Here is a 19,866-nt window from a genome sequence, read left to right on the forward strand (position 1 = left end):
CAAGCCAGGGTGGAGCGAGGTTCACTTCTTTGTGAACACATGATTGTATAAAGGTTGTCGTTACTTGGACTCAGGAACACTTTGTAAAACTACTCGGTAAACACAATTTGTTTGCAAGTGATTGAATTCTGTTTTTGTTTACGTTTTTGGAAGCAGAAATTTGAATACAGAGCTGTGACTGTTATATTATTACTATTTTACATGTTCATACAATAATATATATTTCTAAAATATGCCCTTTCCAGCTCCCTACATAGGAAACAACATTGGTTCTTATTTTTCTGAGACACTGTGACTTGAATGTAATGGTAATACATGAGAGGCGCACTGGGACCGTCTCACAGGATGGAAAACAACCCCGGATCAAAGGCGCACAGGAGCGCGGAGGTGTGCTGTTCTGTGCAGGCAGCTCCTCAAACATGGAGTGTCCATCTCAAAGAGAAGGAGGAGGAGGAGAAAGAAATTAATAACAAGCCCAGAAAAAGAGGCACTGGGAAAAATGCAATGACAGGAGGGAGAGCAAAGAGAGACAAAGAGACAGAGGGAGATAGAGTGAGTGAGAGAGAGAGAGACTTGCACCTCCTTCGTTATATGTGACAGTCCAGCTCCACCGCCTCCTCCTTCTCCTCCTCCTCCTCCTCCCCCGCCTCTTTCTCACTCTCATGCCGTCTCTCGCATCCACATTTCTTAATCTGCTCAGCGGCTGCTCCCGCTTCATGTTACCTCCCTGCATCTCCTCCTCCTCCTACTCCTCCTTCTCATCTTCAGTCTTCATCCTCGACATGCTCCTCACGTGAAACCCGCCAACTTGCGGAGCCTGTGGACGCCGGGTTCAGGAGGCAAATGCTCTATCGGGGAATAACGACGCACGTTTGCATCCTTCATCTGAGCGCGTTGGCTTGAACGGAGCAACAGTATGGATCTGTCATTCATGGCTGCGCAGGTGAGACATTTCTCTTCCGATCCGGATGAAGATGTTCGGCTGGTCCGAACTTTTTGTTTCATTTGGTTGATTCCATGGGCGTGGCCGGTCAACAAGTTCATGAAGCGCTTTGACAATCGTACATTTTCTAATCTAATCAATATGTATAGATTGATGCATTGACTTTACTTAACTGGAGAATCTATGTATACGTCCATAATATTGACAGAAAATGTTTGTTGTTGGACTTTATGGTACTTATTTTCCCCACTTACTGTGTGAAAAGATTAGTTTTGATATTGTTATCCTTTCAAAGTTTATTAGGCTTTAGGTTGTGTTGCAGCTTATAAGAGCAGGTCTGACTTGGACATACTGTACTTTTGCGCGATTTTGTATCAAAATCTAGAACAATGGCCGCAACTGACCAAACAAAAGAAAAATAAATAATTAAATAATAAGCATAATAACATGACATATAACAATAGGACGTGCATTTCATACTGATACTTATTATACTTATTAAATAAATAACATCAGCTTGATTGGACCAAGACCATGTTTGCATGTGCTTTTGCGTAGTAAAACATATGAATCCTTCCACTGATTTTGGCTTTGGAGAGAATGTGTTATTGTGCATCTGTTTTGGACATGTGGTTGCTTTTCATTAGCTGATTTAGTGAGCTGTTCCTCCCCTCTCCTCTCTCACTGTCTGGCTGCTTATGGTTTGTCTGGTGCCATCTACTTTGCCATTTTCTGTGCAATTGCTACTAAATGGTTTGGAGCATTATCTTTGCTGCCAGTAGCTGTTCTGCGAGCCCGACTATGCCAAATGCTCCCCAATCTTTTCAAATCAACGACCCCTAAATAGAAATGCATCAGAGCATGGAGACATCTGAGAATACATTTTTGCTGAGAGGTGGGGTAACAATAACATCAAAGTCAGCATTGTTCGCTCTATCGTCGTGCAGACTTTTAGCGAGCAAAATAATCAAAGCCACAGTAAAAATTAACATTAAATAGGAGGCACAATGTCCTCCAAGGACTTAATGTGCTCTTGTGTTTCTATAAACTTTGGTTTGCCGTGAACCAGGCTTACGGCAGCACAGAGAAGGAGGCAGACTACTGTCAACCTTAAGAAATCTTTGTGGGCAGCCAGTTACTCATATTCACAACTGGGAATGGTTGAATATGAGAGTGTTTGGATCCACTCAGCTGCAGCTGGGGAGTTTGGCACCAGCATGAGTTTGTATGTCTCTTTTGCCCTGAATGTGTGTGTAGATGCGCAGCTATGCAGCGAGCTAAACACACTCTCAGTAAAAAGGTGAGACAATGAGGTCTCTGAAGTCTTACCTGCAAGCAAAACAAACAGTATTGGACATCAAATTTAAGTATGATGAGCATTACAAATCAGAAAAAAAACTGTAATAGGAGAATAAGGATTTGTTCAGACTGACCTCAGCCATCATCGATCAAAAATAGCTGCTGTCACATCTTTGTTGTTCGTGGGGATTGTTTTGCTATTCACTGGCAAGACTGATTAAACACAAATGCAAAGTGAGAATTCACTTCATATTTGGTATGAACACAGCATAAGCATGGTAGTCCAGACGCTCTTGTCCCCAGCAACATTTTCCAGCTCCTTCTGGAGGCTTTCCCAGTCCAGATGATATATATCATCCCTCCAGAGAGTCCTGGGTCCCCCCTGGGGTCTCCTCCCTTTAGGACATGCCAGGAAAACCTCCAAAGGAACGGACCCAGAAGGCATCCTAATCTCACCACCTCAGCTGGCTCCCTTTGATGCTAAGGAGCAGCGGATCTACTACGAACTCCCTCTGGATCTACGAACTCCCTCTGGATGTCCAAGCTCTCTATGACGATCAGAGCTCCTCACCTGTCTCTGAGGCTGAGCCACCGTACGGAGGAGGCTCATTTCCGAGTCAACCTGCCTGCCCACCCCCACTTCATACTACTCCCCGCTGGCAGCTGATAGAGGACAAAGCATGCATGCACCACCAGACTGAAAAACAGCTCATTCCCCAGTACACACATGCACACATTGAATCTTGAGTGTTCTTGAATCATTTCAGCAGCTGTGCTCATTCTGTTGACCAGTACCCTCACCTCATGACCGTAGGCGAGGGTTGGAACGTAGATGGACTGGTTCATCGAAAGGTTTGGCTCCGTCTTCACCACAATGGTTTGGTGGATCTAACAAAGTCACTGCTATGGAAGTCAGCCAGCAGTGGTTGGTACTAGCAACAAGAAGCCAACTTTAGGTGGCAGAAAAAAGTTTACAGTTTTTGGAAAAGGTGACTGCTATTTAGTACAAGGGGCCAAACCTGGCTTAAATAAGGCTCTGGCTTGTTTCCAGCTGCTCCCCGTGACCCCATGACCTCATACGTACTTCTTGCTGCTCTTCCAGTTCACCTTTTTTTTCCAGCATCCATACGCCTTCTCCTCAACAATGCGGCTCTCTCAGACAGCTAATGGCTAATTTTACTGATGTGCAATTCATTCCAGTGCCCTGAGTCAGTCCGTAATGGTGACTGTGAATGAAGTCAGGTAAATGTCCCTGGAGTTTTGAAGACTGACTTCACAATGGATGGGGGTTTTTTTGCCCATTCATCTCCGTGTAGCTCTACCTCCTGCAAATCATTGGACCTTCGCCATCACTTGGTCTCTAAAAGATGACGGATGCCACCATAACCGTTCTCTCCTAAAGACAGTGAAAGTTTTTAAAGAACTCCAATTTAGAGGAGCTGGTTACTGATTTTTCTACCTGTCGCCGAGGGTGAAGAATGAGTAGTTTGGGAGGATGTACTGGTCCTTATTGCTGCTGTGTACAAAACATTAATATATCACTAATAAGCTAAGCTTGGCATGTACGAAAAACACACCCTCTAAGATGAGATAGATGTCTGTGCAGACATAATTGGGCTTTTTTTTTTTTTTTTTGCATTTGTCATTCTGGTTTATATGATATCACAGAAACTAAATAGCTAAATAGGTCTCTGCAGAACAATATGTGTGCTTTTGTGTTTGGTGAATGATTTGCCTTTGGCAGCCACGCCTCGCTGGTTTGAAATGAAAAAGGCCATACTTCATTAGGTTGAAAGTGGTGGCATCCTCAAGCATTGCAAAACATGGATTAATAGGTGACAATCACAGTCAAGCTTTTGAATACTAATCTGTGGGCAATGACCCGATTTGTTCTTTATCTTTTCAAATAGGCCGAATTGAGAAATGTCTCAGTTAACTTCCATTAGTGGCTTAGATATGAAGATTTATTCGGAACTTTCGCTCACTTATACATTTCTTTTTACCGACCGACTACTGGGATCGTTAGTCACATCGTGCACATCTTTGCACCTCGTGCAGGATGTCGCTGTTGAAATGAAGAAAATGGCAAATGTTAAGGCGTAAGAAAAGAGCCAGTGTGTTCCTCGCTTACTAACTGATGCTCAGGTCAAGTTTGACGTGTTGTAGACAGGCTCCAGAGCCATCCTGGGCATTTTGCCAGTCTTGCACTTGCTTCAGCTGACAGATCTGCAACACAGGGCAGCAAAACCCTTAAGGCTCTGTCTGTCCAGTACACAGTGACCCACTGGCCTTGGCCTTTTAATAATTTTTGCATGTCCACATGGGCATGCATGGAAAGACCTTTTTAGAAATGTATTACAGGCGATCGTTTTCTATGAGTATTTGCTTTCCTTTCTGTTAATTATATGTCTAGACAATGAGACGTGATAGGTCCATATATATCGGCGCCGCATTCTCACTTCAGTTTTGTCTTCTCATGACAGGCCATCAGCGTTTCTCATTACTCAATTACTTATTCAGTGAAGCTGTGGCTCTGAGTCATTCTACCTGACAGGGTTGTCCATCTCTGCTCGTGTTAGCAAGGACAGATGAGAGTGAGAAGATGAGGATGGAGGGAGTGGTTGACAGCCTCGACACAAACAGAGCCATCTGTATTTACCCACCACACCAGGAGCAGGATCAGACAGGACTGGCAAATACACTTTGGTTTAATTTTAGCGCCAGAGAGTCAACACAATCAGAGATGATTTTAGAATTAGCAGCTGCAGTTCTGAATTGTTCTAATGCAGACAGCTGCACACACGCTCATGAACGTAACAGCAGGTTTCTTGGTAATTCGCAAAAGCTTCTTTGATTTCAAGATCAAAATAAAACGGTTGGAACAAATTACCTGCGATATAAGTGACACAAAGTGGAAGAAGGACTTGGAAAAACATCGCCAAAAGACTTGTTTGTGCGCCACTTCCCCCTGATATGAAGCCAGATATGGAAATGCAAGTTGAATAGTTCACAGATGAGATTATTTTCCTATTAACCAGACTTTTCAAAGCAGCAAACGCCACAAGGCCTATCTGAAGACCATCTTTATTCTGAATTGCATAAAAAATTCAATTACATAATCATGTTACCTCAGTGTGCATTCTTCACACCCGGACGGTCCCCTTTAAAAAATAAATCTCCTGGTCTCTGTAGTGAAGGATTATTTGAAGAGTGTAATAATGGCACACCGAGCCTTTTCATCTCTAGGGCTTCATTTCCCCTTTGGTCTTTTGTCTGTTTTTTCCACAATTGGTTTTATATGAAAGCTGTAGTGTTCAGATAGAGAAAGCTTGCGACGGCCCCAATTTTCAGCCTCCTTCCACTTTTGTGACCCTGCAGTGTTGTAAACAGGTTGAGAAAATAACAATCACCTTAAGCCAATTAGAAGGAGCTGAATGCACTGGAAAAATCAATGCCTTAAAAGCAGGTGAATTTGTCTTTGTTCGGTCTATTTTCAGCTGCTTTCCAGGAAGAACTCTTTCAGGATTTGAAGCCTTTTCATTTCAGTGTCGTTCATATTTTTTTTTTTTTTTTACCAGCACATTTTCTCGCTCCATGTCTACATTCTATCATCGTGCAGACAAATCAAACTAAAATTGGCAGCATGTTGTTGAAAGTCAATGTTGAATGTAAATGAGTTTTTTGTGTGTCTGTGCATACACCACAAATGTGTGACTTCACACAGCCAGCAGGAGCATTCAGAAAGCCTTAAAGTGATGAAGATGCTTGATTATTAATAGATTTGATTTTCACAGCTTGGTTCAAGGAGAGGTCAGGCTCCTCACAGCAGGGCCACTTCATAGTTTACCATATAACATATAATACACTGGAGGCAGGAACATTAAAAAAAAACAACACAATGTGCTGTGCAGTGTTTTGCTTTGGTGGATGATTTTGAGGTCATATGTCTCCTTAAAAATGACAGTTTATGTTCTTTAGATGTTGCTGATGGTGGAAAGATTCTTCCAGTTCAACTGAGAAATCTTTGTGCTCTTGATGGAAATAATTGGCCAACCACTGGGGAAATTGCAGGTCTCTTTTTGGCTCAGATAAGTGTTGAAGCAGTTACCAGACATCCTTGTAATCTAACTGAACATTTGCTAAAGCGATTGTCCAATCTTAGCATAAAAGCTAGAAGGCACTAGCACTGCGGGGCCATGTGCCAGAAAGGTTTTTCCAACCAAAATAAATAATAACCCACCTATTGTTTGTGTTTTTACTAGGAAAATAAGTTCAATACGTATGCTCAAAATGCTTTCCTCTGGTATTTGACGTATTGTTGATGCAGGCTTTATCGCCACCTACTGGCCTGGCATGCTTGTTTGAGTCTAATATCTGATTAAAAAGATATTCATACATGTATGATCAAGACCTCAGTAGCCGATATGACGTTTGGATGGTGGTTTATTTACACATTTATTTTTTTTGCTTCCTCCAGAGCCAAAAATACAACAGCAGAAATGTAAACAATGGGTTAAACACTGTTTGCCTCCTCTAATGTAAGTCCAGCTAACTAGCTTAGTACCTACAGCACCTACTTCCAGCTCTTAGGGGATTATGATACCGGATTATTTTGTGGGGTTGTAAATTACTTCTCAAGAAACCGCATTCAGGACTAGCACATCCACCGTGTTGTATTTCCTCATTGCCTGGATGCTGCTATATAATAACTAATGTTGGCAGTTCTGTCTTGTTTTTATCGGATTTGGGGAAGTTCACATTCTAAACAGCCAAACAATAAAAAGTGAAAACTTTTCACTGCACAGAAACAAACATTTATTTTTAGTTAATTGGCCGAGGAGGGTCCTGCCAGAATGAAGCAGTCTGAGCTTATGTTTTCCTTATCACATGAGGACTAACTAGGTCTATGCTGCAATTTAAGGTCAACATTGCTTCTTCATCAGCTGGTGAGGATGTTGATGTTTTGCACACAATATCATGTGTGTCAACAAGTGTAAATATTAATGATAGAAATAAGAAGCCGGCTTTAGTGTTTGTCTGTCTGAAATCAAGGACTTTCAGTGGTGAATCTTAAAATTATCATTGTAAACTGAAATGTGTTGTGCAAGAACAACCTGACAGCAGCAGCAACAAGGGCAGCGTACCGATCAATTACTAAACTGGGGGACAGAATACAGTGATTGATGAAAATAATGTTTACTGTACATAATTTCCCCGTGTCTCCATGCTATCTTATCTGAACATGTTTGCGCTGTAGACACAAACACCTCCCAGCTGTTTGCACCTGGAATGAGTGATTGCATATTGAAAGAAGTCCAGGGGAGAATAAAAGGAGACTTAATGGACTGTGACAGCCAAGTATGAAGTAATAACATCTTTCCCTGATAGAGCTAACCCCCTAACTGCATGATGCTTCCTATGTAACTGCCTCTCTGATATTCAGCAGGTATGAATTATGTATTCCTACATAAATAATCTATTCTCCACCCATCCTGAGATAATTTCAAAGCAACTTAATCTCTGGTATTGATATGTTTCTGGATAAAACTGAGCTATGATTTGGGGTGAAGCTTTGAATATTGCCTCAGCCTGTTCATCTTATAAGGGGGAAAAAAAAAAGCTCCACAATAACGTTTTTGCCATTAAACCATGCATAAAATTAAAATCTGAATTCAGCTCATGAGCAGCTCTTTTGATGAGAAGGAAACACGGATGGAAATTATGAGAGTTAAACAGTGGGTGGCTGCTCTGCTTTGGTGAAAGCAGGCAAATTGTTGAATGGCAGCAGCTGACTATACACTATTAAGGGAGGAAGCAGAGATGAATTATGATTGTAGTTAAACATCACCATGGCTGCTGTAATTTATTGGGAACGGCATGCCTTTTTTTGAATCATTAGCATGCTAAACATAAAGTAATAAAACTAGTGTGTTATGCAGTAAGTCTACGGCGCGGCTTCTCTAGTTTGCCAGGAGATGTCAGTTAAAATGTTTTCATCCCTGGGTGCAGTTTTAATAAATTACCAAAGAGTGTGCAGAAAATGAGGGAAAAAAAAGTTATTTCGTCTTGGTTTGAAAACAGATTTCTCACACGTACTTTTAAAGTGATTTTTAAATTGTTTTTTGAAGAATTTCTGATGCGGCTTTTCCTCAATTTATGTCACCTTTCTTTTGAGCTTTTAAAACCAGAGAGACTTCAAACAATGCGTCTATGATAATAACAGCAAAACCTGCTTTTGATATGATCTGTTTTGCTGGGCCTTACTCTTTGAGCTTGACCTTGGGTTTGTTCATAGAAACCTGCCCTGAAACTCATGATAGCATACAGGCAGGCCTTACTCACTCTCTTTCCCTCTCACCTTGTTCAATCTATAAAGCAGCTGAGGTTATATTGCACGTAATGTACCTTCACTTCTCAAAAAAATACTGTCGCCCCAGGAGAATAATCTTTAGCTTGGAGTCTAAGGTTTCACTGACAGTCTCAGTGTGTTGCCAGAGCTGAAGAACAATCTGACTGTGTCTATGCAGCATGTCATTATCCGGGATTATGCGACTCCCCTCCCATCAGAACTCAATCACTGTATTTCAGTCTCATAGCTCATTTGTGTCGTATGCATCTGATAATTTAGGCTACAAATGGACTAGTTTCAATTTCCCTGCTGATGAACTCCTCAAAACATAAATTACACCCCTCCTCTGTGCTAAACTAATGTATGCCGCTGCTATTGTCTGCGACCAGCCACTGGTATTTTACACCATCAGATTTATAGCAGCTATTTTTGTCTTACGGTACCAGCCAAGCCTCGCGTAATGCTTCGCAGCTCTTATGATGTTGTATATAAAGCAAATCTGACTGTGACCTTCTCGTTTCGGGTGCATGCAACTTTAATGGTCGGATGATGAATCAGGCACTTACAGTACAGTCAGTCGTATTACTTATGAAAATCATTTGGAATGCCCACTGGTATGCATGACTGGTGGACAAGTACACCAACTTAGATTTTTCTGAAAATGTTGAATTTTTAATGATGCTTACAAGGAGTTGTGAATCAATTCACAGCTCGGGCTTCAAGCTCTTCTTTGCACATGCTGTGATGTGTTTGAGCTAAATGCCATACTGTTGTACTCACCACACTTTCAGTCCCAAACATGCTCTAATCTCAAGAGTGCATGTGCATCTGTGGTCTCTGTTCCTGTTGGGTTTCACTGCTCTCACCCTTATCCACAGAGGAGCAACGAACAACACGATACTTTCTGAGCTTTCTATCATGATTTCAGGCATTTTGCTCCTGGATTTAGTATTCTGATGAGCTTCTCCGTGTTGCAACCTGTAGTGCAACACAACAGTGTGGTGTGCAGTGTGGACGTCACATATCCATTTGGGCTTGCAGCTGCTCTGTAAGCAGTACGCAGCCTCTGCAGGGATTACTCTTTACAAACCAGCATCCAAAAACAAACAAACTTTTAGAAGCAACGGTATTGTTTATTGCCGCAATTACTAATCCAAGACTGTGAACACGCTGCAAATGATTAATTTCACACCTGAAAGTCTTGTTTGCTTCTGTGTGTTGCTCTCAGTTTACAAACAAACACGCATATGAACAGACGAGGCTCTGTGTTCCAACGCCCACCTCATTGCTCCCTGTGATACATATTCCTCTCACAGTGTGAAAGACATGGAAATCTGTTTATTTACAGCTGTGATGAATGGGCAGAAGGCCAAAAACAATAAATACAGGGCCTTAATTTGCAAGTTTGTGCGTTTAAAAGCATGTAATCAGATGAATTTTTCTTTGCAAAGGAATGATTCACATGTGATTTGGCTGTTGTGTACATGTGTTTGTCACATTATCCATAGACATAAACATGCCTTGATGCCTCACACTGTGCATGCACACATAGACAGACACATCCTGTGAAAATCATATTAATTCTAGACTGAGGGCATGTATAGTGAGGGAGCCCTGCTGAACTGTTACAGTTACACTGTTATAGTATCTGAAAACACTGTAACTAGGCCAACATGGCACTTGCGTGACAAATTCATAGCACCCCCACCCACCACTTCCTCCCATAGGGAAATTACGTACAGTAACCATTTAGAAACTCTGATGCCAACCTGCAGCGCTATGTTCAGCACCGTAGCAGCGACACCGGTATAAACACGCTAATTTCATTTTATAGCATTTGTGTTGTTATGCTGGTGACAATTTACAAGCTATACAAACATTAGAGTCAATCATGGCTTCAACAATGCGAGAACATTTTCTTCTTCTTAGCCTGATCCTGTGCTTCAGCAAAGTCTTAACTGGACAATCTTGCTGTAAATCACCCACTTCAGCCTGATGAATGCCACCTATTCACGAGAAGGTGTGTGTCGGTGAGATTCCATCATTACAATTACAATTACAATTTGTCATTTGGCAGACGCTTTTATCCAAAGCGACGTACCTCATTAGCGTAATCAACATGAATAAAATTGCCACATGCACAGTTCTGCCTGTTCCGCTCCATTTGGGGGCAAGTTGCATTCACGTAAATGTTACCAAAGGATAAACAGAATTTCACAACGCAAAGCCTCAAGTCCTGCTGTTGCAAATCAGCAAACAAGTTTAGCAATGTCAGCAAAGTGTCTGTTAGAGGACCTGAAACAACTAGAAAATCTTAATAGTCATCAGAGCAGCACTGTGCTGCAGCAGAAGTAAAGAGGGAATAATTTAACATGAGGTTGATGCTAAATTTAGATGCTAATAAACAGTTCCAAAGCAAAGCAGTCCATTACTAATGTGAGTGGCGGTCATGTGACGGTCAGAGATATGAGAAGAGAGAATATTATAGTCAGAAGAAGGTGGTTACACTGTTGGTGCAACAGAGGATCATGGTGGGCAGAGACTTCAAGACCCTGAGGCCGCTGTCAGAGTGAGAATTCTCCAACAGCTGCTGATATGTTTTAAGTTTGTGTGCTGAAATATACCAAGAAGATTTTTCGGTAGCATGTTTAAACCTCAAATTCATTCAGATTATTATGGTTTCAGGTCAAATGAGTGTTTCCATGCCTTCACGCCAGCGACAGCTCAGGCCGGAGGCTGTATATTTTCTGGACTGGAGTATGAACTGATTAGATTTTGGTGGTCAAAGGTCACTGTGACCACACACACCACACTTTTTGTCCAGAACTCAAGAATTCATGTGCTAATCTTAACAAAATTTCACACAAATGTCTCACAGGGTAAAATGATCAAGTAAGATGAAGTGGGTGTAAATGCAACTTGACTGGTTGCCCACAAGTGTTACCAACACAAAACCTAAAAGGAACAGCTCCAAGTAAGTTGAGTTGAGCTGTGCCATGCAGCGAAAATGAGACAATTATATACACAAGGAGAAAAACATTTCCATAGCTCTTCCTGAAACTGTTGCACCACCACGACCTCCTCCCTGTGCATTGTATTGTGGTGAAGTCAAGCAGTTTTCAGTATGCATAATATACTCATTAGTGTCTCTTTGACAGTGTTAACAGATTACATACTCAAAACATGCTTAGAATTAGTATGGAAGTGGGATACAGCTCTTCCACAGTTTCTTAGCTTTAACAAAGGGGATAATTAATCATGTTTCTCCACGAGACTGACAGTTTGTGACAGCAGCCAGAAGGCTGGTACACAAGAGAGGCAACAGAACAAGGGAAAATAATTGTTAGGGTGCTTTTAAATGTAAAAATAGAACAAAAGAAACAAACAATATAGGAACGGAGGCTCTGAGGACTTGGAACGTGTTATGATTAATTTATATTTGACAGGAAGTGTGGTGGTTCAGAGGGGTCTGCAGCACGAGCTGAAGGTTGACACACTGTGAACAACAAGAAAGCCTGCAGTGCTTGATTGGCTGATCAGAAGAGTGATTTTTATCAAAAACCCCTACAGCCTATTTTTGTGATACATTCCACACGCACGCACACACACAGTACAAAGAGATTTGCTGACAGTGCTTGATAAGAGTGTGGGTCTACTGAAAGGGCTGATAGTCTATCAAGGTTTGCTTGTTTGAATCAAATTTTGTCTTTTTTGAAGTTAAGAGTTGTCTCCAATAAAACAATTTCAAATGCTAAACAATGAGCAGAACAGTAGGAACGTAATCATGTCTACAAACAGTATGTGTGCCTGCAAACGTGTGTCTTGTCTGCACGTTCACTTCAATGCATACTGTATGTGCAAGTGAGAGATATTCCTTCCATCTGTCTATTGTCTCTGAATAACTCCTGCTACCTTTCATTTCCCAGTAGAGTTATCTTACAGGAAGACACAGCACTACAGTGTAAGTCTCTGTGGATAAGAGCATCTGCCAAATGAATAAATGAATACATGTAAATAGAAATATATCATGGTATGCGTGATGACTTGCATGGACTCTTGCATGGACTTCAGTTAACTTCATTTCCTGTTTTAGTTTGTCGTTACTTACCTTCATGGCCTTCAGTTTGTTTGACATCCTGCCACTGTTCAGTCTCCCGCCAGTTTCACTCGTCACTTGTTCTCTATCAGTCAATCAGTCCTCCAAGCTGTTCATCACCTCTTTACCTGACTGTCTTAGACCACGTTTACACTTAGGGAAAATGCATATGTCATGCAGAGTTTTTTTCACAGAAAACAATCACTTTTAAAAACTCCGGCCAAAGTGGAGATTTCTGAAAACGCCGGTTATTTGCCGGCGTGTAAACTGGGTAAAACGACGTTTTAGGTTCCGAAACCTCACAACATGTGACTGAATACTTAACGTCATGTTGTGACCTATGTTTACACTCACGGCCATAGGTTTTGCATAGTTATGATGTGCTCAACGGCATATTTAGCCGGGTTCATGTAAACAACATTTTTGAAAACGATGTTCTGTGCACAATGTTGCTTTTGAAAACGGGGCCAAAATATCTGTTTTCCAAAATACCCTGCTACGTGTAAACGTAGGGTGAGTGCCCCTCGCAGACCAGCTGACCACACTGAATTGCTCACACTGATCCTGGGTGTCCACCTTGAAATTGTGGTGGTTGTGTCGATCCTCTGGGCTTGAAGACGTGTGTGAATTCACGTTCACATTCACGTTTTTACCGTTTGCTGCTTCTTCGCAGCAACATCCATATCTGAAGCATTGAAGTCCACCACAGGCTCACTGAATCAGCTGATATTGAGCTTCAGGTGATTGTTGTTGCACCATGTGATGAAGCTGTCTATCAGTCCTCTGTGCTCCTCTGGAAAAATAGTCTCTTAAGTGAAGACAGCATGTTTCTCAGTGGAAATTATTCACTGGCATCACACGTCAATGTAATGATGATTTCCTGTTTGCCAAAAAAGACCCTTAAAGCCTTTTTTGAGCTTCTGCAGTATTCACCACATTTATTCATTTTTAAAATATAGGGTTTGGACAAACATGTTTGTAAACTGCAGCTTGACTCCTTGGCAGAGACATACCCCTTTCTCATGCATCGCAGGCTTTTCTTTCGACCTGTGGATTGTTTTTGTACCTTTTTGTCTGCTATTTGTCTGCTTTGTTCGCCCCACTGACTGCCTGTTTCTTTTTTACCTCAAGCTACTTGAGCTCAAGCAAACTTTTGCTTTTATTCAGTGTTTGTGTGATTGTATTTGAGCCTTTTTCAGTTCGGGCCATCTCAGTGTGTGAGGTCATGCAAATCGCTTTAGCTCTAGAATACAGAATGAATCAGACAGGATATCAAAGGAGAAAGCTGCAGAAGTATGTGAATACAGATTGTCCAGTTTAAGAAAAAAAGGACGGAAGGAGCTGAGGAGCAAATGCTGTTACACAGAGTCATTTAGGATAACTGTAACACAGGAACTATACATATTCCATGCATGTCATAAGAAGGTGCCAGGTTTCCTTTTAACCATTGTCTGATCATTTGCAGCAAGATGAGAGGAAAATTAAATTAGGAGCTTAAAAGGGATCTGAGAACACATGCAGCGAGTTGACATGATACCAGATATGATTCAGAAAGGAGAGGGTGACATGAGGTGTTTTACTTCTTGAGGAGATGACTTTTCAGCCTGCATGAAATGAGAGTGACTCTGCTGTTCTGAAGTCACCGCAGCCTCGAGGAGCCAGGAGCGAAAAGATTTGAGACCAGCGATGACAAGGTCAGAGCAGACAGAGCTAAAAGAGACGATAGACGACGGGAGAGTGAGGTCTGGCATCCAGGACTGAGCCGTGAGCTGGAGGCTTGGTCGGGCTTGGGGGGAGCAGATCTCCTCTCAGCCTTGCAGGGCTTTGAAGTGAGAAAAGGGATGTGAATTTGAGGAGGCTGTAATGTTCTTACTGCCATTTTGTTGATATAATAGTGCCCCCTGTGTATTGTAATTCACATTTCAACAGTGAGCTTAACACACTTTAATTTTACTTTCAGCTCTCTGCCAACATTGTGTTCTCACTAATAGAGCTAAATGTATTGAATACCTTCAAACAGTAGCGTTCTTCTTCGCCAGTGTTTAACCAAAGCAAGTGCACATCAATGAGAAGAGCAGTCGCCTGAATAAGATATAGAGATTGTATGTTTCTGAAAAATCCTGAATATGTTAGATTTATAGAAATCATAGGTATCAAATCAATGTTTCTTCAAGTTCAGATTACAGGCTACATTTATATGTGCTGAGATTTTCTCATCAGGAGGTGGAGGTGACAGTGGTGGCATGACATCCACGATGATGACCACCAAGCAGCAGACCGCACTTCTTTCTGGCATCAGCATACAGTATTTTCCAGCCATGTTTATGGCAACTAAATTGGATATTTTAAGACGAAATATGATCTTTTCCCAATCCTAACCAGGCAGTTTTTGTGCCTTAACCTAACCAGACCTTAACCACAGCACTGTCACAGCATAAAATCTAAATGTAAAGTTTTTGAGAGCTCACTTTTTGCAGTGTTCAAGCAGGAAGCGCCTCTCTGTGCTGAAATTTGCTTTGCTTTGTTAAAAATATGTTTCTATACAGTCACTGACATGGATTGGAGCTTAAGTTGTGCAATTGTTTTTAAAAATGATCTTTTATCCACAAATGTCGGCCAATGTGAACCGCAATCCAGAATTAGAATTTGAAACATTTGAATGATTTGATAGCAACAATTAGATTTAGTCGATGGCTGAACTACAATGAGAGGTTTCATCTCCGGAGTGACTGACTGTGTTTCCACAACTCTCACAATTTGTCAGGCTCATTTTCTCTACTAATGATTGCTTACAAGTAGTCTAAAGGATGTATAAACATGAGCAGGACAGAGCAGCGCCATGAAACACGGAGCTGGAGTGGCCCTGAGGAGAAGATACTCATCATCTGATAGATAGTGGCCAGAGACATTTCTTCATCATTTTATTGCCATCTGCTTTGCACTCTAGAGATGAAAGCGGATCGGGGGGGATGTTTCTGCTGGCTTTGTATATTAAGAGAGGGTGCAAAGCAGAGCCAGACCCTGCTGCACCTCACTCTGAAGCAAGTCTTACATGACTGGAGATTCAATTAAGGGCCTCCATCTCTCCGCCTGAGATTTCTCCGTGTTGCACAGTGAATGAGCAGGCATGGATGGAGCCGTAGGGGCGGCTGACGCCAGCACCGGATCCGCAAAGAGCGTGGTTATCTTTCTTCTGTCATCAGGCGGCTTCTTACACAATCTGTGAAATACTGCCCCTCCTTATCAGGTTTAATAATCGTGATGATTTGACTGATTTGGTTACACAATGAATCGACTCTAAAAAGATGCACGATCAGAGTTTATTTGTATATTTTAGCAGTCATTTTTTTACTTGTCTCTCTGCCCTCATCATTTCCAATGCAAAGCAGTGAAATTACTCTAGAAGCAAGTGTTACATTTGATCATGGCAAGATCACTAAAACTTCTATTTTCATTTGGACTGGTTTGTTTCTAGGTTTTTCGATGAAGCTTTTATTTTTATTTGATCTTTGCACACTTATCTCTGATGCAACATTTCTGTAAAGAAGCTACAGAATTTTAAGTAAGATTGCATCGGAGTTATGAGCAGCTCCACTTTTCTCTTTGACGCATCCTTGAGTCTTTTCTTTGTTGTCTGCACCTCACAAGAACAAGTGCAGGTTTTCGTTTATTTTTGGCATGTCTGAGTACACTGGGAGAATGAGTTAAGGTGACAACAAACATGAGCATCCCAACAAAGGGCTCGTTACATGAATTGCTAAGTTACTGGATGGATTGTGCGACATTGAGGGTCTGTTGTCGTTGGTTCATATGGCTTTCATTCAGTTTTTTAAATCCAACACATGCTCAAAGTCAAACAAAGAGCAGAGGCCATGAATGAGTTACATTTTCCTTTAACAACAGGAAATGACAAAGAAAATAAAGCAAACAACCCAAATACAACAGAAACAAAAGGATGGACGTCAGGTGAAACAGCTGCGGGCCATAAGCTTATACAGTGTAATCTGTGATCAGCACAGGTGAGCTGAATCTTCCTGATGGGTTTCAGCTCCTCCCTCAGGCTCCTGCAGGAGGAGATTCTCCAGAGATGGGGGACGCATACAAATTCCCAAATGCATCCATGTTTCCCCCACTTGTTTCTTTTCTTTGCAGCCCTTCCACCGAAGGAGTGAGTGTTTAGAGAGGGGAGATGTCTTGTTTTCTTTCTTCAGTTTGTGATGATGGCAGCACAGCTGGATCAGCTCTCCGTCAGATTTTACTGCTCTGTGACTTTTGTTGGTCTGGAGTTTGTATTTGCATTTACATGCACTGTCCAAATGATAACAGGGGTGCACAGTAGCCTCTGCAGCAGCATTTTTAGTCTCTCTGACAGATCAGTCTACTACAGTGGACTCTGAATGCACAATTTATTAGCCTCCATGTTTTATGGAAAGTGGAAATTATATGTTTTCAGTCTATATAATTATGTAAATATCTGTGCAACCTGATGCACTGCGGTTTCCCAGCCTCACACATGACTGGATGAAAGTAATAGTAACAATAGAGAGAGGATACAGATACAGATTAAAGTGGAAAATAACAGATCATGAGGAGAAAAGTGTTCATGAATGAAGTCAGCTACAGGTCATTTGTTTGTCGGACATACACACACAACACAGATCCATTTTTTCAACTTGAGTTTTATATTTGAGCTGGTTTTGCTATTTCTCTCTCCACTTTGTTATAAAACTGCAGTGATGTTGTGGTGGAGTATCAGATCAGTATCAGGTCAGCAAACAGACGTTATGCTCCCATGAATTAAGCCTGTTTGCTGTTTGCTCACATGACTGCTTGTGTATTTCTTGGCCCATTCAAAAAGTTCTCCACCGGGGCCCACCATAACCAGCAGCTGCCACTGAGCAGGGGAGAGGTAACATGCAACTCCACTGGGTGTGTTTTAATTGAAATGTAAAATACATGAGCAAACGCTGGGATGGGTGGAGATTTTCAGGTGGTGTGCGACATCGCACCGCGAGAAATCTCTGTTGCTATAGCATGGCGTGTTCTTTGGTGTAAACTGTACCATAAAACACATGCTGCACATGATCCAGTTTATGCATTTTTAAAATATCTGCTCTTGTGAATAATAAATGGCCCTTAGCTTTGGTGAAAAAGCATTTTTCTGCTGATTTTTAAAAGTATCTCAAAAATGAAGATGTGAATTGTTCATGACTCAGGGCTGAATATGCCAATGATCTATTTAAGTGCATGGATTTGGCAGCGTGAGAGCAGCATTTTCATGATTAATCGAGCTGTAACTTGAGCTACACACCAGAGTTTCTTTTAAAAATGAAGCCACCGAGAGAAATTTGTTATATATCGTAACTCTTGGAATTCATGCACATGTATTAAGTCAGTAACCTTATGTTACAAAGCCTGAATGATTGCTCCCTACACAAAAAACAGCTCTCTTTAAACAAGAATAACTTCTGTCTCAACAGAGAAGACGTCTAATCGTCCAAATCCACATTTCAAAGGATTACAGCAGATAACAAGTTTTTTTAAGGCTTGTTAGTTACGTGACATTTAAAACAAAACTTATGAACCAGGTCAAAATATGCAGGAGCAAGGACACGCTGAATAAATTTAAGCGGCAGGTTTAGACGTTGGTTACAGTTCAATGAATTAATTGAATTCAAAGGTCTAGGCGTCTCAATAATAAAGCAATAAAGCATGCATAGAATTTCTGCAGTATAATCTCAAAGCCTAGAGAGGTGTTCACCGCCATAATCAGCCACAAAGTAAAATAGAATAGTTGTGGAAAAGACTTTCAAGGTTGACAGCTTAATACCAAAGTTTCATCGTCTGTGATTTGAGCTTCTTAATTCCTTGTTTTAGAGAGAAAATGGGGGTGCAGTCAGCGCATCTCCCGGAAGATTAAAGGTGAAATCTTCCCTCGGAGTCAAAATTTAAAGGATTTTTAACTTTGCAGTCGCACTTATTCCCCATCTTCTATCTGTCTGTGTTGTGTTTTAGATGCTGCTGCCAGTTGTCATGTAGCAACGACTACAGAGGCTACAGGCTCAGATTTCAATAGAAACACACACACAGCCTCGTCACTAAAAAATTCTCACTTCTCATCTGGCAGGAATAAGAAATCACTCCCTGTTTTTGCTGGATTTTAATGTTTCATAGCTGATGAGTTTAGTTACATCTCAAATTTCAAGTCATCACGCAACTGCTAATTAGCGACAATTATCAGTGGGCAACAATTCCAGATGTGAACATGCATTATTTCCTCCGGTTCTCATGATTTATAGACATGGTGTTTTTCAAGCCTTTATTCCTACTTTTTGCGCTGCTATGAGCGCAGATAATGTACTGAAATCTCATCACAGTGAGATCAGACACACCACTGAGAAAAGAAACACGAAGGCGATACATTTATCATTCATTATATCAAAGAAACTTTCTCCCGCGCTGCACAATTTCCACTGAGCTGACAGATCAGCCAGGGTGTCAAGTGAGGATCACTTGGGCTACACTTGTTCTACTGAGTTCTAAGATTTATTAAAAAATGCTGCTGGGCTGCTGAGACGAGGAAAATCAATGAACGCACGGCTGTAAATCTGACCAGCAGGAACCAGGCCTGGAACTAAAGGTCTCACCGTTTCTGTGTGGGTGAACAAGCCTCCTTAAAACCTCCTTAAATCTCCCCCCAGATTTATGGCAAGACGAGCTATATCGTATAGTACAGACCAAATCTATTGTTTTCACTAAGTGGCTGCTATTGTATAGAAGGAGCGGCTACTTTTTTCTGTTACATGTAGGAGATTAATCCTCAATACTGTTATCCCATTTTATTTATTTCCCTGATTTGTGGTGTCCTGAATTGTTGATTATAGATGACTCCAGTGCTTCTATAAGTTCTGTGTGCACTATTTTAGCTGAGAGAAACTGTCTTTGCCTGTGTCTGAAATCACCCCCATTTACTATATAGGAGGCCAGTAATACAGTGTGAGACACATGCCTTATATAGTGCCTTCTAAAATTCAACTTATCCATAGCGCATACATGACTTTCTGCTAACAATCCCACGGCACGCTGCCTCTCATTTGTGACACTGCACCTGTCAGAGATGACGCCAAATAACAATGATTCATAAGTGTCCAAAATATCAATTTACCGCTCACAATAGAG

At 41.4% G+C, this 19,866-nt stretch overlaps 1 protein-coding gene across 1 annotated transcript in view; it reads left to right on the forward strand.

The window, feature by feature from the left end:
• Window positions 1-391: 391 nt before the first annotated feature.
• Window positions 392-19,866, forward strand: part of LOC139342718 (uncharacterized protein C14orf132) — a 29,446-nt gene continuing 9,971 nt past the window's right edge. The window contains exon 1 of the mRNA XM_070979960.1: window positions 392-943. Within this exon, the coding sequence (XP_070836061.1) occupies window positions 917-943 (27 nt within the window). The 5' untranslated portion in view covers window positions 392-916. The remainder of the gene's footprint in view (window positions 944-19,866) is intronic.

Source organism: Chaetodon trifascialis, chromosome 14, assembly GCF_039877785.1.
Source record: "Chaetodon trifascialis isolate fChaTrf1 chromosome 14, fChaTrf1.hap1, whole genome shotgun sequence".
NCBI classification, from domain to species: domain Eukaryota; kingdom Metazoa; phylum Chordata; class Actinopteri; order Chaetodontiformes; family Chaetodontidae; genus Chaetodon; species Chaetodon trifascialis.